The following is a 26,516-nucleotide window of genomic DNA, read 5'->3' on the forward strand; positions in this document are numbered from 1 at the left end:
TTAGTCCCAAAAGGAAATACAAAAATAATACCATATCTCGCTCTCTCGCTCTCTTGCTCTCTTGCTCACTCTTGCTCTTGCTCTTTGTCGTACTGATGTTTGAATTTAGAGCCTTGTGTTTGCTAGGCTGATGCTCTACTATTTGAGCAATTCCTATAGTCATGATTTTCTGCTAGTTATTTTGGAAATGGACTGTAGTAAACTTTTCTGCCCATGCTGATCTGATCCTCCAGCAATCAGGCTACTGAGTAGCTAGTATTGCAGGCATGAGCCACAGCTCTTTCTTATCTATAATTTGGGAGTGTGCACAGGTGTACACTATTTATTTGCTCTTTCTCGTCTTCTTGATCATGCCAAAATGTAATATTAATAAGCCTGATTTAATTTTAATCTAAAAATTAATTAATATTCAACTTTCCTTTGGTAGTAATTTGGTGTAAATGTCTTTTTCCATCAATATATGTGCGATCTTTGGTGTTTAAACTACTTTAAGCAGCATTAACTATTCAGTTGGATATAACTTTATCTTACCACTGTAGGAAATCTGTAAGCATTTATTGAAATTTCTGATCAGTTTTGAAATTTTGCCATTATAATTTTCTTATTCCTATGTTTGTCTTTCTTTTCTACTTTTTTCTCTAACATTTAAGCTTTCAGTTGAATAACTTTTACCTATTGAGAAGTTAATCTATTTCCATTCTTTTTTACTGCAATAATTGACACCTGCAATATAAGAAAGTCTAATGTTAATCAAAATCACTATCTTGCTCCTAAATATTACAAAGACCTAAAATTAATTTACATATTATTATTTCAAATTCTTATTTCATCTTACTCTGCAACCTTTCTAAATACTAATCTTACAGTTGATATTTATTTAGTTTTGCCAAAGTTTCATTAGTCTGTTTGCTGTTGTTCCTTATACCTGACTTTATTACTAGTTTAATTTCTTTGCACCAGAATATGTCATTATGAGGTATTTTAGTAGGATCTGTGAGTAGTTAATGTATGCACTCATCTATTTTCCCCTCATCATTAAGTGGAACCTGAGTTGAGATAGTTTTATAGTGCCAGCTTTCTCTCCTCAGTGTTTAAGGTATTAACTACAATCTCAATCCACTACTATACTAATGAGTAGTTCATGGCCAATCTGGATTTCTGTCCATAGAAGACAAATTGTCTTTTCTCTCACATGGATTTTATGTTATTAGTTGTTTTGTGCTAATTTATTACAAACAGGATGTGTGAGTTTGTTGTCGTTTCTCATTATTGAAGCTACTTCAATGGAAAAACACATGTGCCTTTTCAATCTTCAAAAAGTCTTGCTGGCCGGGCGCCGGGGGCTCACGCCTGTAATCCTAAACTAGTCAGGAAGTTGGGATATGAGAATCACGGTTCAAAGCCTGCCTGGGCAAGAAAGTCCTTGAGACTCTTATCTCCAATAAACCACTAGAAAACCGGAAGTGGCTCTGTAACTCAAGTGGTAGAGCACTTGCTTGAGCTGAAAAGCCGAGGGATAGCACCCAAGCCCAGAGTTCAAGCCCCACAACTGACAAATGTCTTGTCTCTTATTTGAATATGGACCTTTACATTATCCCCCCCCTCCTCCTCTCTCCATTCCACTATCCCTCATTTATGTGCTGGGCCTTCCAATTCCATCCTCCCTCACTTAATTTCAGTATTTTCTACCTGGTACTCTCTGCACCTTATTCTGATTAATTTTTCCTCAGGTGTAACTAGTTTACTAAGTCCCTCTAGTCCCTTTATCTAGTCAACTTTTCCAACTTCTACATTATTTTTTCAAGAATTATACTTATGAGTTCTTTAACTCCTTTCCCTTGATCCTAAACCTCTTGTTCTTATGCAATAGATTTTATTGTTTATTTCTTATTTATTATTTTAAATCCATTTTCTTTAATTCTATCATTTAATTTACCACGAGTTCTATCTCTCTGACAGTCCTGGGTGGGCTCATGTCCTGTGTGGTTTCCAGTTTGGGATGTTAAGCTGGTTTACCTTTGTAAATCCTAAGTAGCATGTTTTCTTTGGAAATCATAATTGTTATGGGTGGAAGTTCGTTCTTTATACATTTTAGATTTGTCTTTACAAGCAAGATCAGGATTTCAAGTTGCAGTTTTGTGGGGTTTTTTTTGTCTCTTCCATACATCAATTGATTGAATGTAGACCTTATATCTGTAATTGGGGGGAAATTTATGAGTTTCTTATTTTTGTGTGACTGATTCTTTCATCTTCTGTGGCCACAGTCCGAGAGCAAGCTTTCTTGCTCGCTCACTGAGTGAGTGCACAGCACAGATATTTCTGAGAACTTATTTTATAGATGGGTCAGCATTTTGTGGACTTTTTGCTGAGATCTCAAAGGCAGCTTCCCATTCACATGAGGTCTGTGGCTCAGAATTACCTTCTGACTCTAATAATAAGTTCTTAGCCACCCAGCCATGAAGTCTCCTCTTTATCTGGTCTTAAGTTTCCTGGCTATCCCTTCACTACAATCCTCATTTTCGCCTTTGCTTATCCGTTTTCTCACTGTGCTTGGCATCTGGGGGTCTTACTGCATTGACTTCTATGTGAAGTATGTAATCTTTATGCAAGATTTTACTGTTATATTTTATCCTGAGTTGCTGTGCATTGGAGGGAGGTGACATCTGCCTTCTGAATCTACTGAGGTCACCATATTGACTAGACATACTTACATTAATTCTCTAGTGAGCAAGATGTACAAAGAGCTCTAAAATGAGATTAAAGAAATGTTTTAAGTTACCTTCTTTCTCCCTGCTTTTCAGTGCTGAATTTGAAGAACCACATAATTATGAGGCAACCATTTCCTATCTGAGACACTGCAGCAACTCCATTAACCCCAGTGCTGTAGAAGAAATTGCTGATGGTAAGTCTGCTAAGCCAATTAATATTGTAACCCTGTGTGGAATAAAAAATGTGTCAAAAGTGGTTTTTCTCGCAAGCTTACTAAAAAAATTCATAATCATTCTGTTCAACAATCTCATTTTTCTTTTCTTTTTAAAAAATATAACAAGTAGCCAGACACTGGTGGCTCACATCTGTAATCCTAGCTACCCAGGAGGCTGAGATATGAGAATTATGGTTCAAAACCAGCCTGGGCAGAAAAGTCTATGAGACTCTTATTTCCAATAAGCTACCCTCCTTCTCTCTCTCTCTCTCTCCTCTCCCTGTGTGTGTACATATATGTATATATGTATACATGTGTGTGTGTGTGTGTGTGTGTGTGTGTGTGTGTGTGTGTGTATGCACAGATGCTATCTATAACTACTACTGCTGACTTTTTCTTTCCTGCTTCTTTGCTCTTCATCAATTGACTTAGCACCTCTGTCTTTTGTGGGTTTGTGGGAAGGAAGAACCAAGATATGGTGACTCATTTGCCTTCCTTTACTTTCTAGAGAAACTTCATCTTTCTTCAGGTGGTGTTCCTTAGAAAGTGACTGGTTTCTCTGTGTGTGGAAAGGGAGATTATAGAACATGTAGAATTATGTCCTTATATTCAGTCTGACTAGGAGAAGGGAATTGGTGTAATAGATCAGAGGTTAGCTCAGAGCTAATTGCCTGGTATTGGCAATTTTCAGACCTGTCGGTAAAAAACAGAACCTTCCTGTTTTTTTTAAAGGTGAAGAAGCAAGGACTCATAAATTCTTCATGTTTTTAATGTCTTTACCTGTCCAACCATCTAATTCTTTGTAATACCTATAACCATTCATGCTGCAATAAACACTAGGATTTACTGAGCATGTGCGAAAAATGTGCTAGGCCCTCCAAGTCCTCTGTGAATGTTTATTATTATTATTACTATTATTATCCATTATTAAACAGGAAAACAAAGTCAGAAAGGATAGGTATGCAAGTTCCCACAAGCCCTGCATGGTCGAGTACCGTGGGAAGCAAGCTCCAGTTCCAAAAATCTGATGCTGCTCCTCAATCGAGGAGGTTTGATTCCCCTGGGAGAAGAAACAACCCCACCCTCCAAAAAATTATCGGTCTGTTGTGCTTATTCTACAGACAAGAAGCTCAAGATTCTAGGGAGGAAACCACTTTCCTGGGAGTATACATTTAAGAAATTATGAAAGAAATCTCCTCTCCCTAACCCAATGAAATAAGCACTTAAAGAACTACTTAGAAAACTTTTTTTTTCCTCATCAACTGGGAGAAGTCTGGATTCTCCATGTGCTTTGTAAAATCCTAATAATGAGGTGAACAACTCCTGGTCCCTACGACTACTGGTATACAATTGCATCCTACATCCAGAGTATCTGATGCTCTGCTTTAGAGCAATCTCAGGAATCTTGTCAAAATATAAACTCTGTGTGTGGCCTAAGGCTTTTTATATCTAACAAGTTCCCAGGTGACTTGAAAGTGTATAGACCACACTTTGAATAAAAAAGCTTTGGGTCAACCAGACACAGTGGCACACATTAATAATCCTAGCTACTTGAGAGGTAGATATAGGAGGATCACAGTCAAGTAGGGAGATGTTGATGGAAGGATTGTGGTCTGAGACTGCACAGGCAAAACCACAGAAGACCATATATGAAAAATAACTAGAAGCTAAAGGACATGGGGATCTGACTCAGGTTTTCAATGGAACTGTAATGTTCTGAGTTCAAACCCCATTGCTGAAAATAAAAACAGCAATCATGTTTCAAAGCCAATTATGTGAAAGGGCCAAGAAGAAGCTTCTTTCCAAACCGTTACCTTCTCTTCTTGGACCACATGAGTCTCTCCTGCCCCACCATCTCTCCTGTGCCAGTGTGTGAGAATGCTTCCCTACGTTGCTGCTTATACCTTCTCTCTAAGTCTTCCTTCCTCAGGATACACTGGGCTTCCAAGAAACTATATTGGGATCCATTCAGAAAAAGCAATAAACAATATTCCATCTGCAATCATGATACAGAGGTTCTTGGAAATAGGAAAATCCCAAAGTGATCCCTCCCCCACAGTATAACCCGTGCTTTCACTGTATTTGATGTCGGTATAATTTGTGGAGGGGAAGGGGAAAAACATGTTGTTTAAATAAGGATGCAGGTGGACCTGTTGCAACAATGAGAAGTACAAGTTGTCCTGTTGCAAACGAACTTTACAACTTGGGGGGGGGGGAATGGGGGGGAGGGAGGATGGGAAGGGATGGGAAGGGTAAACAAAGGAGGAGGCTACAATGCTTGATAAGAAATGTACTCACTATCTTGCCCATGTAATTGTAACCCCTCTGTACAGTATTTTCACAATAAAAAATAAAAATTAAAAAAAAGAAAATCCCAAAGTGATTAACACTGAATGCTTTCCCTCCAAATTTGAGAATAAGAAAAGAATGCCCTAAATTACTACTTCTCTTCAACAGAGCACTGAAAATTTCAGCCAGTAAAACAAGAAAATAAAAGACAAATGGATTAAAAATGGAAAATTAATACTGCCTTTATTTGTACTGACATGATTGTCTAGGTAGATATTCCTAAGGATTTTATTAAAAAGCAAAAGCAAACAAATATACTGCCCCCTCCCTGAACTAACAAATGAGTTCAGCTAGTTTAAGGATACAATTATATTTTTATATACTAACAACGAACACATAAATGATAAAACTGACAACACAATACTTTTTCAAACCTTTCCAAAAAGATAAAGATGTAGATTTAAATCTAACACAGCATGCATAAGCTAGATGCAGAAAACTATAAAATTTGGATTAAATAAATCAAGGAAAATATAAACAAGTGAAGAGACATACTGTGTTTATGGATTAGAAGACTCAATATAGTAGAAATTGATAGTAAAATTCTCAATTTTCCCCAAGTGGTACACAGGTTTAAGGCAATTCCTATAAAAATCTCAGCAAGATGTTCTATATAGAAAGACAAGATTATTCTAAAATGTGTATGGGAATGCAAGGGAAATAAAGCAGCTAAACACAATTTTGAAACAAAGTGTAGGAAATATCAGGCAACCAATTCCAAGACTTAAGCTATGGTAATTAAGTTTATGTAGTATTGTTAGAGAAACATGGGGAGCAGCGGTAGAGAATTGAAAGCCCCAAAACAATAGAGCAGGTGAAGACAATCAAAGTACCTTCTATCATATCAGAGTGAATTATCACAGTGAATCCTTCACCTGATGTAATCAATCTCTACTATTATTGCTAATGATAATAAAAAGAACCCAGGAAAAGGAGTAGGCTAAACTGATTTTTCTGTTTACAAAGATTTAAAGGCAAGTGTGCATACTTGTCACTCACATTTGTACTCCTAGCTATGTGGGAGGCTGAGGTCAGAAAGATCATGGCTCAAGGCCAACCTTGGCTTGTATGTGAGACTCATTCTCAACCAACAGCTGAGAACAGTTAAATATATCTCTCTCAAGGTGTGTGGGAAGTTGAGATCTGGAGAATCATGGCTTAAGGTCAGTCCAGCCAGGCTTAAAAGTGCTTGAGGTTGGGCTGGGAAGATGGCTCAGTGGTAGAGTACTTGCCTTGCATGCATGAGGCCCTGGGTTTGATTCCTCAGCACCACATAGCAGAAAAAGCTGGAAGTGGTGCTGTGGCTCAAGTGTTAAAGTGCTAGCCTTAAACTGAAGAGCTGAGGGACAGCACCTAGGCCCAGAATTTAGGCCCCATGACCAACAACAACAACAACAAGTGCTTGAGGCCCTTTCTCAACTAATAGCTATCTAGAGGCCTGTCATCCCAGCTACATAGGAGGCTGAGTTTGAGAGAAACACAGTTGCAAGTCAGCCTGGGAAAAGGAAGTTCATGAGACTCCTTAGCGTCTTCCTGACAGAGGAAGCTGGCTGTGCCTGTCATCCAAATTATGGAAGGAAGCCCGAAAAAGGAGGATCATGGTCTAGGTGCACGTCTGTGCAGGAAGTCAGACTTAATCTAATAAAATAACCAATACATGTGCTAAAACAAAATGGCTGGAGGTATGCTCAGTGATAGTGCCCCAACCTGCAAACATGAGACCCAAGATTTGAACCTCAGCAACATCAAAAAAAAAAAAAAAGATTCAAAGGTAAATTCAACTGAAGAAAAAAATAACCATTTAACTAATGGTACTCAAGCAATTGCATTGCTATACATTGAAAAAATATATTATGGTTTAATTCTTATGCCATAACAATTAGAGTTAACCTAAAGAGATCTTTCTTCCTTTGCCCATGAAGGTTAAGGCTCCACCGACTTCTTTGTAAGTCATAGGGGAAGAAGGCAATATGAAGAGAGCAGAGGCCATTCCTTGTGTTTTGTAGCTCAGCATGGTGCCTTGGTGAGGTTTTGCCCATTTTCAGAGCATTTAACCATAGATGATGAGCATCCATGCTCTTCTGGAATCTCTGCAGAACTGTCCTCAGAGGTCCTCTGACTGTTTCCTAGGGCCAGAGGTTTCTCAAAGGGTTGGCTACCCTCAAGGCTACCTTCACACCAGGAAGTTCTATTTACATTTCCAGGTAATATTGTGTTTAGATGAACAAATTCATAGAAGAAAATTGGCAAGCCGTTCCCTATGCCTGCCCCCCCAGCCCCCGCTTGAATGACCTAGTTACTACATTTCCCTGGGTGCCTGTTTCCTCAGCAGTCCATTGGAATATTAGATTAGTAGTGATCCTCAGGGGAATTCAGTGAAATTATGCATCTGAACAGATAGCATAATTCCTGCTGTCTATGGGTACAAAAATACTACCTGTTTTTTTTAATTACTGTTTTTCTAATTTAGTCATAGCCATCTTACCTCCCTGGATAAAAGAGGCAGAGAAAGTTAAAGAACTATGGAAAGTAAGTGCCCCAGCATAAGCAATTCCAAGACCATATTCTCTCATAATTCCCACTCTCTTCCTGCCTCTCTAGGCTGTAGTCCTTTGTACCTCGAATTCCTACCTGGGACTAAGTTTGGCCTGTAAAGCTTGCCACTAGAACCCGACACTTTATCAACACACTGACCTTGTGAGCTTGACATTTTTATCTGAATGTGTCATAAACAAGGTTATATTATTATTATTATTATATTTTAATAATAAGGTCCTAGAAAGGCAACATGTTCCTTCGTCAGTTTTGTAAGAAAAATGTTAGGATTCTAGCAACAAGAAAGAAGAAACAGAGAATGATCCTACTTGCCATCCACACACATGTCTGTTAACAGTGAGAGACAGAATTTTTATAGATACTTCCATGCAAAAAGGAACAAAAAAGAAGCAATTTTATGGAAAAAAAATATATCATCATGTCATTTTTTATTCAATCCTTGGCACTTTGTTAGATAATGCTACCTTTGTAATATCTCTAAGGCAAGTCCTCCTGGTCAATGACCAATCAGAGGCCCAAAGAAATGATGTAATTTGTCTGAGATTTCCCAGGTAGGAAGTAGCAAGCAGGTCTGGGATTTTTGTATTTGTTAATAATTAAGGGAATCATGATGTCATAAAATCCACAGAGCCATCTGAAAAATCAAAGGTTATGTAAGCCTCAGTAGGGTTCTGGTTTTAAGCTGTAAGTAAGGAAACAAAACACTTTGTGGGCTTTTCTTACTACTTTTTTGCCTTTCAAGTTTGCTTTTTAAAGGCCAACACTAATTTTCAGTGCTTTCTTTGAAGCAGGAAACATGTATCTGTTTACTAAACCAGGACACTTAAAAATGGTTTCCTATGTTTCCATTAGCTCTAAAATTTATTCTGGAAATCCCCACAGAAATTCAAACTATGATCAATGACCCCAGAATTTCCAAACCATGTAGGCAGAGCCTTGCATAAGGCAATGTTTGAGCTTGGAAAAACAATGAACTCTTGCACAACTGCTTTAAAGAACAAGTGGACAAACTGAGTTGACTTGAAATACTTTCATGTTTTTGTAGTTACCTATGAAGTTGAAATCGAAGAACTCCAAAAGGTATTGTATCTTTTCTTGTTACCAATGTCATACTAAAATAAGCTTAGAGAACTGACTCTCAAGTAGTTTATTTTTAGTTTTGTAAGAGAGTAAAGGCCTTTGTTTCTGATTTTCTTCTTATTCCTTTGGGTATTTCCAGATTCTAGTAAGTAAGATTCTGAACCCTGAGCCTTGTCATGACAAGAATCAGAAAATATGTAATGGGATCAGAGTAGATGAGTGGTCTATCCCTAGCCCCTTACCTGTGGCGGCCATTACCACCTGTCCCTTTATAACTATCCCTTGTAGAGGTCAAAGCAACAACCCTGGATGTAATCCAACTATGTGCATTTTGTGCCTTCAAGAAAACAACCAGCCCTTCAAAGGTACTTCTTGGGCTCCTGTTGGGTATGGTACTAGATGTCCAGTTAGAAGCAATGTAACAGTTTACATGGGCCCAAGCAGAATCACTGACCCTGGAGACTTCATCTTGCATCTCCGTTTCCTCAGCTGGAAGTTGGGGATATCAGAGCACTCACATCCGGGAGTCCATGTGGGGATAAGCATAAGATCCACACCAGTCAACAATAAGTTCCTAGAACACAGCATTTTGCCTCCCTGTGCCCCAGTAGTTATAGCCTCTGAAAATTGGAAGAGTCTCAGCAGGGACAGGAAGCAGGTACTTTGTTACCTTGTCTACAGTAGTGGCTTCTCAATAAGTAAGAGGAGCTGTACTTATCTCACCAAGTTGCTGAGAGAATGAAGGCAAAGTACGTGAGCCTTACTAGGGGGACTGGCACATCACAGGTACTTACCCAGGTTTTCATGTCAGGTAAGGTTCTACTCTTTGCTTACTGGATATGCTTAGTCTAGAATTTCATTCTTGTCTGCTGTAGTTTTCTTAGGCTTGATGTGAAAATGTGTTCATCAAATGCATACTCCTGAATCTAGGAATAGAATTAGTCTAGTAAAATACTTCACTTCCCTGGCCATATCCACAAGTGATAAACTCTTCTACACAAGTGAACCCTCCCAGGACAGTCACCGAGTTTCATCCCTTTGAAACAAGACAGCAGGAATGCATTTTTCATGTTTAAAGCCTCAGGTGCGTTCTATATTCTCTTTTAGGCTTAGTGAGTGAGCTCTGACATCCTCATTTCTTGATGACTTGGAATATCTTGGATGTGGGTCTTAGTGGGTGTAGTTCATGTTCTAACACAATGCTTTTTGACCCCGTAGAAGAGCTAGTTACCCTCACACCAAGTCACCACGATTCTGTTTCCTATCATTGTTGTAATTGTTTTCTTTCCTGATAATTATCATTTTGGTCATCTTTGTGTCTACAATGGTTCCTTTAGCTGGCCAGGAATTACACAGAAGCCCTTAAACCTCACATTTACTCTGGAAACCTGTAGTGCCTTTTTCGTATTGTAGATATAGACATGAAGACTCAATGCAGCTAAGTAAACTGGAATTAATGTAGCAGAGATATAGAACAAGATTGATCTGACTCCTCATTCTACCAGGGCCATCTTTAGTTGGCTAGAAACAGATGTAAATAAGAGTCAAGAAGCCTCTGGATGAAGACCTGCAGGAATTGCCCCAAAGGAGAATATAGGAGCTATTATGCCTGGATTTTGTAGCAGCATTGTGGATGCTTATTTGCTGTTTTCTTCAGGGTTCTTGGCTAGGTTCTGGATAATCAATGGCATCAGATGTGCCATCACTGAATAAATAAGAGGTTCTATTTTGATCACTGGGACACAATTTTAATGAAGACATATCTAGGAAATGTAAGAACTGAGGTTTGACCAGCACAAAATCAGTAAGGGAGGGGGCTGGGATGGTGGCTCAGTGGTAGAGTGCTTGCCTTGCAAGCATGAGGCACTGGGTTCCATTCCTCAGCACCACATAAGCAGAAAAAGCCGGAAGTGGTGCTGCTGTATCTCAAGTGGTGGAGCACTAGCCTTGAGCTGAAGAGCTGAGGGACAGCGCCCAGGCCCAGAGTTCAGGCCCCAGGACTGACAAAAAAAAAAAATCAATAAGGGAAAAAATCCAGCATTCCTTCCATACTTCCACTGCAACACTGCTTAAGTACCACAAATGCCTGTTTTCTCACATGGATCAGAAGTTCTTCCTTCACATGAGTTCCTGGAAAGGTGTGCAAAAAACAGTTTGTCAATAACAAATCACATATGCACATGTCATAACTCTCTAACTTCAGAAACACTTGTTTTCTTTTCTGATGGATCCTCAGCTCCAAACGGAACTTTCTGTGGTCACTGTCTGCCTTTACTGCCTGTAACCAAACAACACAGCTTGATTTGGGTAAATTTAGAAAAATGACTGTTTTCCTTTTTGCTTTCAGCCTTGGAAGAGCCCTCATCAAGAATTAAGGCAAGTTTTCTCTTCCAAACCCATTAGTCTAGCCACTGACTCTCAGGATTGAACTAGGTTTTTTCTAGGTGTTGCTCATGGGTCCAGTGCCTGAACTGGTTCTGTCATGAAAGGTTCTTGGTACTCCTGCCCCTCCTTCTGCTCTCATCTGCATCAATCCCATGTCACAATCACTCAAAAAACTGTTTTATAAGGCAATGATGAAGAATTGAAGATAGATCCATAGAGAGACATTTAGAAGGATAAAGCATAGGAAAGCAGAAACAGTGTGATCACTTGGGGGAATCAAGGATTTTCAGAGGTAAGATGTTTTAGGCAAATCAAGAAGGGTCTTGTATTTGTCAGCAATATAAGACATAGAAGGAATGTATGACACTAAATTCCTAAACAAATGGCACATTTTCTCCAACAAGGCAGTAGACTTGGGTAATTATGAGTCTAGATTCAAGCAGAAAAGTAACAGCAAAGACACACGGGATTGGAAAGAATAGTTCTAGAAGACAATGAGGCTTAGATATTATACTATAGGTCATGAGAGTTAAATGATTTAAATAGATATTGAGACTCTGGCATGGACTAGAGCAGCCAGAAACACGGGGAAGTTAACTGGGTAGTTGATTTGACCCTGGTCCCTTATTTAAAAAAATGACATCTGTTTAAATATATCTTATTCATTCATTTCATTTAGGATTGACCAATGCACTCAAATCTAAATACTCATCTTCCCCTTTTCTTTGATAACTGTTTACATTCCAGGCCTGAACATGAAGATGGAGATATAAACATGAAGGAAAAAGAATCGTATGAATTGCAGCCTCCAAATCCAGAAAAGGATCTACATTTAAACCCTCTTTTGAAGGTATCTGTGTTTTGGAGTCTCTGGTATGGTTTCAGAGCTGTGACAGAATCAGTACAAGGGGTGACGTTTTATAGACTGCCTGTCCTCTGTTTCCATGGCTCTGAGCGGCGCTTCTGTAAGTAGTATTACATTATACTCTAGTCATTGTGAGTACAGCCTCTATAACCAGGGAAGTGGGTCGTTGTAAGTACTACCTCTGTGACCAGTACCACCTCCAGACCATGAACATGGTCTGGTCCTTGCATCTCTACTCTCTCAGTCAGGAGACAAGTGCTGAAGGGAGCAAGAGCGGAAAGACATAAGAAGGAACCAAGAATGGTGGGCTGACAGACAAACTGTCAAGCAAACAGAAAGGAGAAAGAGTACCCAGCCTCCCTTACTATCATAGGACAAGGCTCTGGGATTGAATCTTGCCTCAGGAGATCACAAATGATGGAACCAAACACCGGCTATTTAAGTTCCCTAAACCCTCTGTGGAGAAGACTACTGATGTTTTTTTATGTACTATCATGACAGTGAGATGGAATGTATAAACAGCCCACCTCATACTTGGTGCTGCCTTGTACCCATAGGCAGAGCTAGGCCTTCATTGGCCATTTACAAGTAAATGAAAGGCAGGGTGTATACCCTGTAAGCTTAGACTCTAATAAGAAAGCTCTAAAGAATGATTAATAAAAATGGCTGTTGTAGCTGACTGCTGGTGGCTCACACCTATAATCCTAGCTACTAAGGAAACTGAGATCTGAGGATCCTGGTTCAAAGCCAGCCCAGGCAGTTAAGTTTGTGAGACTCTTATGTCCAATTAACCACTAAAAAATCTGGAAGTAGAGCTGTGGCTCAAGTAATAAAACACTAGATTTGAGCAAAGAAGCTTCAGTAACAGTACCCAAGCCCTGAGTTCAAGCCCCAAGAAAGACAATTTTTTAAAAAATGGTTGTTACCTATAAGGAGTTAAAAAAAAACAGCATGCATAAGCAAATAGGTGATTTAACCAGTCAGAGCCCGACAGTACTCTCCCTGTTGTGCATATACAGGTAGGTGTCTGTGAAATGACACCTGGAAAAATCCAGATGCCTGGAGACCACAGAGATAGAAGTTGCATGCCAGATGGAAAGCAGGAAAGCATGGTCAACATCATCCAGACAAAGGCCTGTCCTGAAGACAGGAAACTAACCAGACACTCCCAAAGTCAGGGTAAGCTGCATTTCTTCTTACTCATCACTATTAGCAAATTATTTTAAATCTTGTAAACAAGATTGTAATTTATTCTACAAGTCTTTATTGAACACCTTCATGTACCAAGTATCTGACCCTGTTGAGTTGTCTGCAGGAGTGGAAAGAACAAGGGATTTAGAAGAAAGTACTTAGTTCAAATCTTTGCCAGTATGTGACTTCATAAATCCCTCAGCTCAGTTGTAAAAGAGAATTACAATATGGAGCTCACAAGGGTTCTATGAAGAGTAGATCCAATATTATATTAGGTAGTAGACTGGATCTTTTCATATCTACTAGCTGCTTTTGCCTTTGTAGGATCATGGTACTGGTATACTGATGCTTTAATACAGCATCATTTGTTGAGCTTATTTAGGTTGCATTTTGCCTTCAGGTTAATCAAGACTCTTGATTATAAGTATAGCAATTAAATCATATACTGCTAAAGCAAAAACTTAAAGTAGAAAGTTCAGGCATTGATGGGACCCAGAAACACCAATCATATCACAGGGACTCAGTGTCACTTTTCCTCTGCTGGCTTTGTTCCTTTCTTATGTCACTTCATGTTTCAGGTAGATTCCACCTTTGTGTTGGTAAGATAGCAGCATCCAGAGGTGACAGGCTTCCAACCTATGTTCTTATACACCATAGAGGCAAATTAGAAAATCCTATCTTCTCAACAGCTATGAGACCAAGTCTTGCTGGCTGCCATTGGGTCATATGCCATCCTTGATAGAGTCATTAAGAAAAAGGATATAATGTTCCAATTGTCCAGCCTGCATCATAACACCTGGGACCTGGAGGCAAAGTCAGTTTTATGAAAATTACATACTATCATCTTGAAGGATTTCCCAAAGAAAATAAGACAGCCATTATCAGAAGGAAAACAGTAAATTCTGGTAGATGAAGCCATAGCAAGCCAACTGACATTTCATGATATATCACAGTTGTAGTGATCATAAGATAAACTAATAGCCCCTTAAAAATCTTTCTCCTGTTTCTTTGGCCTTATATATCCATACAAATGACTTGCTTCATACACTTCATTCTCCTAGTGAACTGACCATGTCATATTCTTAAAGGGCTCAATAATTTGGCTTGATCATTTCACATAGTTCTATGTGGAATGCTTTTTAATATATATTTTTATTGTAAAGATACTGTACAGAGCGGTTACAGTTACATGAGCAAGGTAATGCGTCCATTTCCTATCTGGCATTGTTACCCCCTCCTTCATATTTCCCCTACCATCCCTTTTGTCTCCATGCCACCAACTCCTCCCTCTGCCACCCCCTCTCCGCCCCCCGCAAAGACGTAAAGTTCGTTTTCAACATACTGTCGTGTACAGCTCATTGTTACAATGGGTCATCCTGTATCCTTATTTCAGCATTTTGTTATTTCCCTTTCCCTCCCCAAATTATAAAAATGTATATACAAGATTCAGGACACCAGAATCAAATACAGTGACAACAGGGGTTGTACTATGGGGGAGAACATGAAGCTGCAGAGCTTCTGCATGGCAAAGGACATAGCTAGATCAATAGAAAGCCCATAGACTGGGAGAAGATCTTCACTAGCCATACAACGGACAAGGGTCTCATATCTAAAATATACTTAGAACTCAAAAAATTAAATCCCCCAATAACAAATCCTCAAAGAAACAACTGCCCAATAAATAAGTGGGCTAAAGACTTAAAGAGAAAAAAAAAGCCAGAAGTGGTGGTGTGGCTCAAGTGGTAGAGCGCTAGCCTTGAGCTGAAGAGCTAAGGGACAGCGCCTAGGCCCAGAGCTCAGGCCCCATGACCGGAACCAAAAAAAAAAAAAGACTTACAGAAAGACTTCTCTGAAGAAATAAAAATGGCCAATAGACAGACACATGAAGAAATGCTCAACTTCTCTAGCCATAAAAGAAATGCAAATCAGAACAACATTGAGAGTCCACCTCACCCCAGTTAGAATGGCTATAATCAAGAACTCTAATAACAACAGATGCTGGAGGGGATGTGGCCAAAAGGGAACCCTACTGCATTGTTAGTGAGAATGTAAATTTGTTCAACCACTTTGGAAAGCAGTATGGAGGTCCCTCAAAAGACTCCACATAGATCTCCCCTATGACCCAGCAATCCCACTTTTAGGCACTTACCCAAATGATCACAAACAAGGCCACACTAAAGCTACCAACACAACATGTGTGTGTGTGTGTGTGTGTGTGTGTGTGTGTGTGTGTGTGTGTGTGTGTGTGTGTGTGTGTGTGTATATGTATATGTATATATATGTATATGTATATGTATATATATATATATATATATATATATAAAATGTAATTCTATGCCTCCATCAGAAAGAATGACACTGCCCCATTTGTTAGGAAATAGAAAGACATGAAAAAAATTATATTAAGTGAAGTAAGCCAGACTCAAAGAAACAGGTCCCATAGTTTCCCTTATCTACAATAATTAGTATATGTCTTGGACAAGCAAAATAGGTCAAAAGGTATGTATATATGACCATATAACCTGATGCTAAGAGAAATGAACCCCAAGATAGGGACACAAGGGGTTTTATCTTCGTTGCTGTTCTTCTTAATGTACTTATAATATACTATGTGGAATGATTTTTTTAACCCACTCTCTGCCTGCTAGTGCCATGCTCACACTTCAAATCTATCCCCCAAATCACATCTAATGTTGACTTCCTATCACTTTTTTGCTTCTCACACTCTAATTTCACATGCTTGTCTTTCCAAGACACCTGAACAGTAATATTTCCATATCTGAACTGTGAATCAAGCCTTTCTAGACTCAGGACCACTAAATAGTAACCCCATAATCCTTGAGAAGTGTATTTATTTTCATGGGCAATATAGATAATACTACTAACTTCCTAGGACTCTTTTTCCATACATATAAAGCATCTGGTTCATGTATTAAATAACATTAGATCTCTACCACTTCTTTCTTTTTTAAAGTATTGTATGTAGCATGTCTTACATTGTAATTCAGAGTTTTTCTGTGTGCATGTTGAGATCAGAGACTGTTTAGTGCAGGTTTCCTATCTCTGTCACCCTGACACAATGTCTGGCATAATGGTGCTACTAAACAAAACTATGTTCAATGAAAGGATAAAAGGATATATCAAGTGTCAGTTTCTGAGACTATAGTGAACTGGAAAATTTGAATAGTCTCTTGACTCAAACAAGTAAAGTGCAGAATAAATGTTTTAAACACTCATCACAGATCTGATATAAAAAGCAAGCCTGTACAGATAACCTCACAGGTGAGTTCCAGAGCTCACATTTGCCCTGAAGGTTTTTGTGGAGGTGAGATTCCCCAGAGCTGCTGAGGGCATGGTGTGCAGAGGGTTGGAGAGGTGCCCTGGGCCTGCCCAAAGCATGTTCATCATAGGAGACTTTGGTCTACAGTTAAGGCACTGTGTTAATAAGCTCACTGTGACTGTAATGAATACCTGAGTTAATCAATTTTTAAAAAGGAAAGGCTTATTTTGGCCTGGTTTTAGGGATTTCAGCCTGTGTTCATGCAGTCCTATTGTGTTTGGTCCCATGGCGGGGCAGCCCATCATGGTAGGAATGTGTTGAATAGCTATTTTCACTTTGTAGCAGGTGAGAGGTAAGGGGAGGGGCTGAGGTCTTACCCCCCCACCCCAGAGCATGCCCCAAGACCAAAAAACCTCTCACCAGGTCCTATCTTTAAAAGTTTCAGGCTCGGGACCAAGCCTTCACGGTATAGGCCTTTAGGTGAACAGTTGCTAAATGGTAACAGAAAACAAACATATACATTCATGCTTTTTTGTCAGTCACAGATCTTGAACTCAAGGCCAGAGCATGCTCTCTGAGCTTTCGTGTCAAGGCTAGTGCTCTACCACTATGAGCCACAGCTCGATTTCCAGTTTTCTGGTGGTTAATTTAAGATAGGAGTTTCACAGACCTTTGTTGCCAGGCTGGCTTTAAACCACAGTCTTCAAATCTCAGCCTCCTGAGTAGCTAGGATTATAGGTTTGGGGCACCAGCTCCCTGATTACATTTATACTTTAAGATAGCATGGTGTCTTAAGCAAGCACAGTCTACCCAGTTAGATTCTGGTACCCGGATGAAGGCGGGTAAAATTAAAGCAGCTTAAATTCACTATGATTTTAAAGAAAGTCTGCTTAATCCAAAGTGCTGTCAGCTGAACAGATCTTCCATACAACAACGGAAGCAAAGGTAACTTCTTTAATATCTCAGGTTTCAAATAATATCTATAAGTAACATTATCTTAAAAATTAGCACTTGACAGCTAATGTGTATAATTCTAACAACTCAGAAGGCTGTTATCAGATATGGCCGTTTAAAGCCAGTCTAGGCAGAAAAGTCCATTAACCACCCAAAAGCCAGAAACAGAATTTTAGCTCAAGTGGTAGAGAACTAGCCTTAGAGTAAAAACTCTGGAGCAAAGGATGCTGGGAAGATGGCTGAGAAGCAACAGGGAGTCACCCTAGCTCTCGCTAATCAAATAGAGGTTTAGGATCATAACACTAACTTTACCTCAAGAGAAAGACCACAAAGAAAATATAAACAGATAATAAACAGAGAATCACAAGAATGAAGACCTAATACCTAACACACACAAGGATGGAAAACTGTGAGGAACCTCCGTTCTACCCTCCCATCCCGTGCCTACAGCATGGCTAAGCCAGGAAAGAGGCCCCTCGGATGTGTCAGAACCTGAGCAGCACAGACAGCAACACACCTGAAGATCCTCAGTTACTGATCAGGAACGTGAGAATGCTGCATCCAGACTCAGAAAACGTTCTCCACAACGCCACAAGTCAGCTCAAAACCAATGCCAGCATCTGTGAATACTCCAACTGGTACCACTCCCATGGGAGACCAGCACTGGTGGTGACCCAGAGTGCTTAGCCAGACACACTCCCTCTCCCCCAGAAAGGGATGCCATACTTAAAGAGGGCAAAGAGGCCAGAACCCTTTCTCCCACCCCTTCCGCTTCCTGTGGAAAACCACCAGGACACAACCCTGAGCCAGAAAAACACAATTACCAACAGCCATCAGGACCTATGTTTGCTGGGCACTGGATTCCCCACAGCCATGCCTGTTGGCAGAAAGAAAACCTGACCTGCTAAAAAGCAGCAAGGAAGACCTCCCTGCACTGCCCCATACAGTGCCCACCCTGTCCAAGGCTCACACCATCCCAGAGGTTTGAACAGGGCTCCCTACCCTGTGGGAAGTAGATTCCAGACTGGATCTTGAGTGGGGGAAATTTCCCCTTCCCCCTCTTTGGGAGCCCACCCGCCTCCGAGTTTACACCTGGCCTTGGGAACTGAGTGCAACTCGGGACTCAAAGTGGGGATGATTTCCCTACCCTGCTCTGCGGGAACCCAGCCCTCCTCTCGGGCTCACACCCAGTCCTGAGGCTTGAACACAGCATTCTACCCCATGAGAAGTAGACGCCAATCTGGGACTTGAGCGGGCATCAGTCTGGGACTCAAGTGGGGACAATTTCCTGAGGGAACCCACCCACCCCTGAGGCTCACACCCAAACCGGCGGCTTCAATGCAGCTCCCCACACTGTGAGAAGCAGACACCAGTTCAGGGCTTGCATGGGGACAACCTCCCCTTAACGCATAGTGGAAATCTGGCCCCCCTCCCCTCACTCCAGGGCTCAAACAAGGTCTGGGGGTTTGAATGCTGCTCTTGGCTCCTCTGGAAGCAAACATCAGTTCAGCACTCTGGCCAGGATGACCTCCCCACTATACCACCTACTCCAGACGCCCAGTATACTAGACTGTTACATATCATATAACCGGAACTCACCACTGGCCCTAAACCTAAGCCAAAACACCAGACTGCCTTCACACCACAGAGCCCTCACAACTGACCAGGACATATTATGCTGTTTGCACTCCCTTGAGCTGAAAGTTGCTAAAGCAAAATCCTACAGAGATCCACCCAGTGAATCACACTCCACCACAACTGAACTTAATACACAATCTGAATGACCTGATAATCTCTAAACCTAAATGAGTAAATTACAATGAAAGATTATAAAACAATCAAGGTAACAAACCAAATTCAAAAGCCAACAACAATCCAGGGAAGGATCCCAATGATAGTAAAGAAGAGATAGAGGACAAAAAGACCATTAAAGTAAGAATGAGAGGACTGGCTGATGAAATAAAAGAGGATATCCAAAAACAAACAGAAAAATACAAGGAAGAAATGACCAAGAATATACTGGTCACTCAAAAAGATATGGAGCCAGGCATCAGTGGCTAATGCCTGTAATCTTAGCTACTGAGGAGATCTGGGGATCACGGTTCAAAGCCAGCCCAGACAGGAAAGTCCATGAGACTTATCTTCAATTAGCCACCAGAAAACTGGAAGTGGCCCTGTGGCTCAAGTTGGTAGAGCACTGGCCTTGAGCTGAAGAACTCAGCGATAGCGTCTAGACCCTGAGTTCAAGCCCCACAACCAAAAAAAAAAAAAAGATACAGAGAAAAAGAAATGCTTCATACTTCATTTAAGCTGAAATTAACATCCTGAGAATTGACTTCATTAAAGAGCTTGGAAACATGCTCCATTTCCCTACTGCATACCACAATTGAAAGCATATGCAATAGAATAATTGAAACAGAAAATAAGGTATCTGAGTTGAGCATAAAACAGAGGATTAGAACAAAAAAAAAAATCGTTTGGTAAAAACTCTCAGAACATGCCAAAGGGAAATCCAAGAATTAGGAGATTCAGCCAAAAGATCAAGTCAATGGTAGTGGGGATAGATGTGGAAGAGTTAAAAGTTAAAGGCATTGAAAAAACCTATTCAAAAAAATAATAACAAAAAACTTCCCAAATCAAGAGAGAAAAATCTCACCCATCTGATAGAGGCATACAGAACTCCTACTTGACAGGATCTAAGAAGAAATACTTTTAAACATATCATTATGAAAATTCTGTACTTAAAAAAATTTAATTTTCAATGCAGCAAAATCAAACAAGGAGCTATATTACAATGGAAAGTCAATCAGAATTGCTGTTGATCTCTCCACACAAACTCTCAATGCAAGAAAGGCCTGGAATGGTATAATTCCTTTAAGATCAACAACTGCCAACCCAAATTGGTGTACCCAGTGAAACTATCATTCACATTTGACAGTGAGACTAAAACTTTCCATCACAAACAAAAATTAAAGGAATTCATGAGCACTAAACCAGTATTACATTCTATACTAAAGAGAAGCATGCAATCTGAACAAAATAATTAAAGTCAAGGAAACACAGTATCACTACAAGACTAGTTTAGTGACCACAGGAAGCGGGAAGATGTAAACTACAGGAAAACAAGAAAATGGTAGGAAACATAACACATCTTTCTATAGTAACTTTAAACATTTACAAACTCAATTCCCTAACCAAAAGACATAGAGCAGCAGATTGTATTGAAAAACAAGATCCATCCATTTGTTTCCTCTAAAAAGACCATCTCACAGTCAAAGATAAAAATACATTTTGAATGAAGGATTAGAAAAATTCTTTCATGGAAATGCATCTTGCTAAAAGGCAAAAATAGCCCTATTGAAATCTGATGAAGATAGATTTTTTTCATTGAGACAAGGAAGGTTATTGCATATGAAAAAGGAATGATCCATGAAGAAGAAATCACAGTGGTCAATATTTATGCGCCAAATAATGGAGTACCTACATACATTAAACAAACACTCTCAGGCTTACAGAACATGATAGACCCCAGCACAATAGTAGTGGGAAATTTCAACACTCCACTCTGACAGGACAAGGAAAGAAGCCTCTGAATTAAATGACACTTTAACCCAAATGGGCTTAACAGATATCTACAGAACATTCCACCCAGCAATGACCCAATTCACATTCTTCTCAGTAGCCTGTGAAATGTTCTCCACAATTGATCTTATCATGGGACACAAAGAACTTAAGCAAGTACTAGAGGATTGAGATATCTCCTTGCATCCTCTGACCACAGTGGAACCAAACTAGTTCTCAACAACAAAACATATTGGAGAAAACACTCAAACACACTAACAAACTACTAAATAACACACAGGTCATGAAGAAATAAAGGAAGAAATTAGTAAGTCTGTACAATTCAATGAAAATGAAAACACATCACAAAGAAACCTCTGGGATACAGCAAAAGCAGTGCTGCGAGGGAAGTTCATAGCTCTAAGTGCACACATAAAACAGAATCAGCTCAAGTAAATGACCTCATGATGCAACTAAAACTGCTAGAAAAACAAGAACAAACCAAACCCCAAACTACTAGATGGAGAGAGATAGTCAACATTAGGGCAGAAATTAATGAAATAGAGACTAAAAGGAAAAATATTCATAAAATCACTGAAACAAAAAACTGGTTCTTGAAAAAAAGTCAGTAAAATTAACAGACCACTAGCTAGACTGATGAAGAAAAGAAGAGATTCAAATCAGGAAAATTAGAGATGCCATAGGAAACATTACAACAAACATCCAGGAAACCCAAATGATTATAAAGTACTTTCAAAACCTACACTCAAATAAGATGGAAAACATAGTAGAAATGGACAAATTTCTAGAGATGTAAAATGGCCTAAGCTGAACCAAGAAGCTATAAACCAGTTAAACAGACCCATAATACACAAAGACATTGAGGAAGTACTCAAAAGTCTTCCAACAGAAAAATCCCAGGCCCTGATGGATTCACAGATGAATTAGATAAGAATTTTTAAGATGAACTAACACCAATATTCCTTAAATTTTTGAAGAAACATTAACAGGATGGTTATTCCAAACTCAATCTATGAAACACATATCACACTCATCCCCAAACTTGGTAAGGATCCAACAAAAAAAGAGAACTATAGATCAATCTCTCTGATGAACACAGATTCACATCTCTTCAATAAAATATTAGCAGTTGGGTGCTAGCTACTCAAGAGGCTGCAATCTGAGGATAATAGTTCAAAGCCATCCTAGGCAGGAAAAGCTGTGAGACTCTATCTCCAATTAACTACTAGAAAATCAGAAGTGGAACTGTGGCTCAAAGTGGTAGAGCACTAGCCTGAGCAAAAAACCCCACAGGAACAGTGCGTAGGCCTTGAGTTCAAACCCCACAACTGACAAAAAGAAAAAGAAAAAAATAAAATAAAACACTAGCCAACAGAAGCTAGGAAGAGAAGGAAAATTCCTTAAAATAATAAAGGCTGTATGTGAAATACCAACAGCCAATATCATACTGAATGGTGAAAAACTACAACTATTTCCCCTAAAATCAGTAAAAAGACAAGGATGTCCACTCTCTCCACTCCTCTTCAATATAGTTCTGAAATTCCTAGCCAGATCAATAAGGCAAGAAAATGACATAAAAGGGATTCACATAGGGAAAGAAGAAACAAACTATCGCTTTGCTGACAACATGGATCTCATACCTAAATGACCCAAAAAACTCCACCCCCAAACTTCTAGAGCTAACCAAGCACTTTGGCAAAGTAGCAGGATACAAAATTAACCCACAAAAATTAGTAGACTTTCTCTATGTCAAAATCAAAAAACAATAGGAAATCAGGAAAACAACTCCATTTGCAATAGCCTCAAAATTAAAAAATAACCAACCTAGGAATGAGCCTACCAAAGATGTAAAAATATCTTTGCAGTAAAAACTATAAAAATTTGAAAAAAATCAAAGAGGACACTAGAAAATGGAAAGACCTCTCATGTTCATGGATAGGTAGAATCAATATTATGAAAATTGCCCTACTGCCAAAAATGACATATAAATTCAATCAATCCCCATCAGTTCTTTACTGAGATAAAGAAAAATAACCTACATATTCATATGAAACAACAAAAGTCCTGGAATAGCCTAAAGCAATTCTAGGCAAAAAAAAAAGTAATGAGGGTGGTATCACAGTATCAGACCTCAAGCTCTACTACAGAGCTATAATAACAAAAACAGCTTGGTATTGGCACAAAAATAGAACCAAAGATCAATGGAATAGATTAGAAGACTTAGAAATAAAAACATACACTTATGGTTACCTGATATTTGATAAGGGAGCCAAAGACATACAGTGGAAAAAAATGGCTTTTTCAATAGTTGGTTCTGTGAAAACTGGGCATCCATATGCAGAAAACTAAAAGTGGATCCCTGTTTGTCACTATGCACTAACATCAATTCAAACTGGATCGAAGATATCAACATCAGACCCAAAACTTTGACACTACTACAAGAGGGTAAGAGAAACATTAGAACTTATAGGTATAGGCAGAAACTTCTTGAAAGGAGTCCCAGGGGTGCAACAGATAGGAGAGAAACTTGACAAATGGGACGACATCAAAATAAAAAGTTTCTGCATCCGTAAGGACATAGTTACTAAACTAGAAAGACAGCCAACAGACTGGGAGAAGATTTTTACCAGCAATACATCAAAGACCTAATATCCTATAAATATAAGGAGCTAGAGAAACTAACCCTTCCTAAACCTAATAAGCCAATCACTAAATGGGCAAAGGAGCCAAGAAGAGATGTCCCAGAGAAGAAGTAAGAATGGTAAAGAAACACATAAGGAAACACTCATCATCTTTGTCCATAAAGAAAACACAAATCAAAACTCTGAGATTCCATTTCACCCGTTAGATTGCCCAACATTGTGAATTCACACACACACACACACACACACACACACACACACACACATATCAAAATGAACTCCAAGATAGGAAAACAGAGGATCTCTCTTTTTTTTGGGGGGGGGGGGGTCTGGTCTGGGCCTGGGCGCTGTCCCTCAGCTCTTCAGCTCAAGGCTAGCGCTCTACCACTTGAGCCACAGCGCCACTTCTGGCTTTTTTCTTTTTGCTTATGTGGTGCTGAGGAATCGAACCCAGGGCCTCATGCATGCAAGGCAAGCACTCTACCACTGAGCCACCTTCCCAGCCCCAGGATCTCTCTCTTTTAAAAAAATATTTTTGATGGTTCTCTCTTTTCTCTATGTATAGTGTATTTGCATGTATGTCTTCAGGAGAGTTGTGGGGGGATACAACATTCAAGGGGAAAAGGGTTAATGCAGCAATGGAGCTCACCGGACACTGATGAAAGTGAACTATACAACTCGTGAGTGGAGACAGGAGGGAGGGACTGGGAGAAAGGGAGGGAAGGGAAGACACTGTAAAAAAAGAAATGTTCTCATCACCTGACTCCAGTAATATAATCCCTCTGTAATCACCTTTATAATAACAATAAAGTGAATTAATAAAAGAAAAGAAGAGACTGCAAAGAGTTTCCTTCCTCTTCTCGGCTCTCAATCACATGGGGAAACAGCGCAGCAAGAAGACCCTCAACTGTAGCCTGAAGAGAGAGTGTCCTCACCGGAACCTGACCATGCTGACACATTCATCTTGAACTTGACAGACTCCAGGGCTATGAGAAATAGCATTTCTTTTTATTGGTATGTTTAGAAAAAAATCTCAGGGACAGCACCCAGGCCCTGGGTTCAAGCCCCAGGATCAGCACCTAATTAAAAAAAAAAATCAATGGAACTAGGACTCATATCTGTAATCCCAGCTGCTCATGACTGAGATCTTGTATTTTAGTTCAAAGCCTGCCTTGGCAGACAAATTTGTGAGATTTGTATCTCCAATTACACAACAAAAAGCTGGAACTGGAGGTGTAACTCTGGTGGGAGAGTGCCAGCCATCAGCAAAAAAGCTCAGTGAGAGGAGGAGGCCCTGTTACTGGTATAAAAAATCCAGTGAATATTGTAACATACATCCGTTTAGATAGAAATGAAGATGAAATAGATCTATATCATTAGTCTGGGAAGATTACCAAAACCCATTCTACTTTAGAAAATGATTTTAAAGAAAGAAAGAATGAGTGGGGGGATAAAGAAAAATGAAAAATAGAAGTCATAAATATGTACTCCTTTTTGGCTACACTCCTGTAAGCGCTATTACCATTATCCTCGCCTCAGAGAGTTATAACTGGAGTGGCTTGTTCAAGAATCACCACATACCAAGGTCACATCTGTTTCCACTCATTTCATCTGCCTCTTCTGGCTCTTGCTCCATTGCCCATGCATGTGTATGAATGTGTTTTTGGCTTCTATTTTCCTCAGGTGGGTACGTGCAGGCTTTGGAAGTGACTAAGGAAATCTCAGATTCAACAGCCTTCAGGTCAAGTTCCCCTTCAGAAGAGACCTATGATGATGTGGAGTATCCTAAGACAGACGTGTAAGTACCTGCAGTCATACAGCTCGACAATGCCAATGTGGTAGGACTATCAACTATAGCAAGTCAATGGCCTTTCTGTCCTTTCTCCCACAGACCAAAGCTGGACTTTTCAAGCTCATTTGCCTCTGAGAGTGGTACGTAGAGGAACAGCAATCTCTTCATTTCAAAAAGGGAACTGAGGACTGAGGACTGAGACCTGTAATGATGCACACAATGTATGAGTCAGGTTTTGAGCCTTGGGTTCAGACCTTTAATCCAGCATTGAGCTAAAGTCAAGCTATGAAGAAAGAGATTCCTCCAAACACATTTGGTTTCCTTTTGTACTTCCAGCACAATGTCTCATGTTTAAAAAAGACTCCAAGCCCGGTGCCAGTGGCTCACGCCTGTAATCCTACCTACTCAGGGGGCTGAGATCTGAGGATGGAGGTTCAAAGCCAACCTGGGCAGGAAAGTCTGTGAGACTCTAATCTCCAATAAACCACCAGAAAACTGGAAGTGGTGCTTTGGCTCAAGCGGTGGAGCACTAGCCTTGAGCTAAAGAGCTCAGGGACAGTGCCCAATCCCAGAGTTCAAGCCCAACGACCCATACACACACACACACACACAAAGACTCCAGTTGCTGCCTACTAAATATTGGAAAGGTGGAGGGGAAATGAAGGAATCTGTTGATAAACTTTCTTTTACTAAGTCAGATCAGACTTTGATTCAGAAATGAGTCATGTCATTCCTACACAGCTCTATAAAGGTTTAAGTTTTAAGCATATGTATGAAAACATACACATTTTAATAAAAACTATTGAAAGGAATGTACTAACATGTATTCAAATGCACTGTTTTGTTTGTTTGTTTTTTAGGTGTTCATCTAAAATCAGGTTTAGTAATAGAAGCCTGAGGTAGTCTTAGTCCAGGGC

The 26,516-nt window shown here is 39.7% G+C and overlaps 1 protein-coding gene across 1 annotated transcript in view; it reads left to right on the top strand.

Annotated features, from left to right (window-relative positions):
• The window catches only part of Fyb2 (FYN binding protein 2), a 91,761-nt gene that overhangs the window by 46,756 nt on the left and 18,489 nt on the right, over positions 1-26,516 (top strand). The window contains exons 5-12 of the mRNA XM_042699284.1: positions 2,802-2,902; positions 8,874-8,908; positions 11,256-11,310; positions 11,398-11,404; positions 12,041-12,143; positions 13,178-13,337; positions 25,491-25,605; positions 25,699-25,739. Of these exons, the coding sequence (XP_042555218.1) occupies positions 2,802-2,902; positions 8,874-8,908; positions 11,256-11,310; positions 11,398-11,404; positions 12,041-12,143; positions 13,178-13,337; positions 25,491-25,605; positions 25,699-25,739 (617 nt within the window). The remainder of the gene's footprint in view (positions 1-2,801; positions 2,903-8,873; positions 8,909-11,255; positions 11,311-11,397; positions 11,405-12,040; positions 12,144-13,177; positions 13,338-25,490; positions 25,606-25,698; positions 25,740-26,516) is intronic.

This window comes from Dipodomys spectabilis, unplaced genomic scaffold (assembly GCF_019054845.1).
Source record: "Dipodomys spectabilis isolate Male_0828 unplaced genomic scaffold, ASM1905484v1 ptg000007l, whole genome shotgun sequence".
Classification (NCBI taxonomy): domain Eukaryota; kingdom Metazoa; phylum Chordata; class Mammalia; order Rodentia; family Heteromyidae; genus Dipodomys; species Dipodomys spectabilis.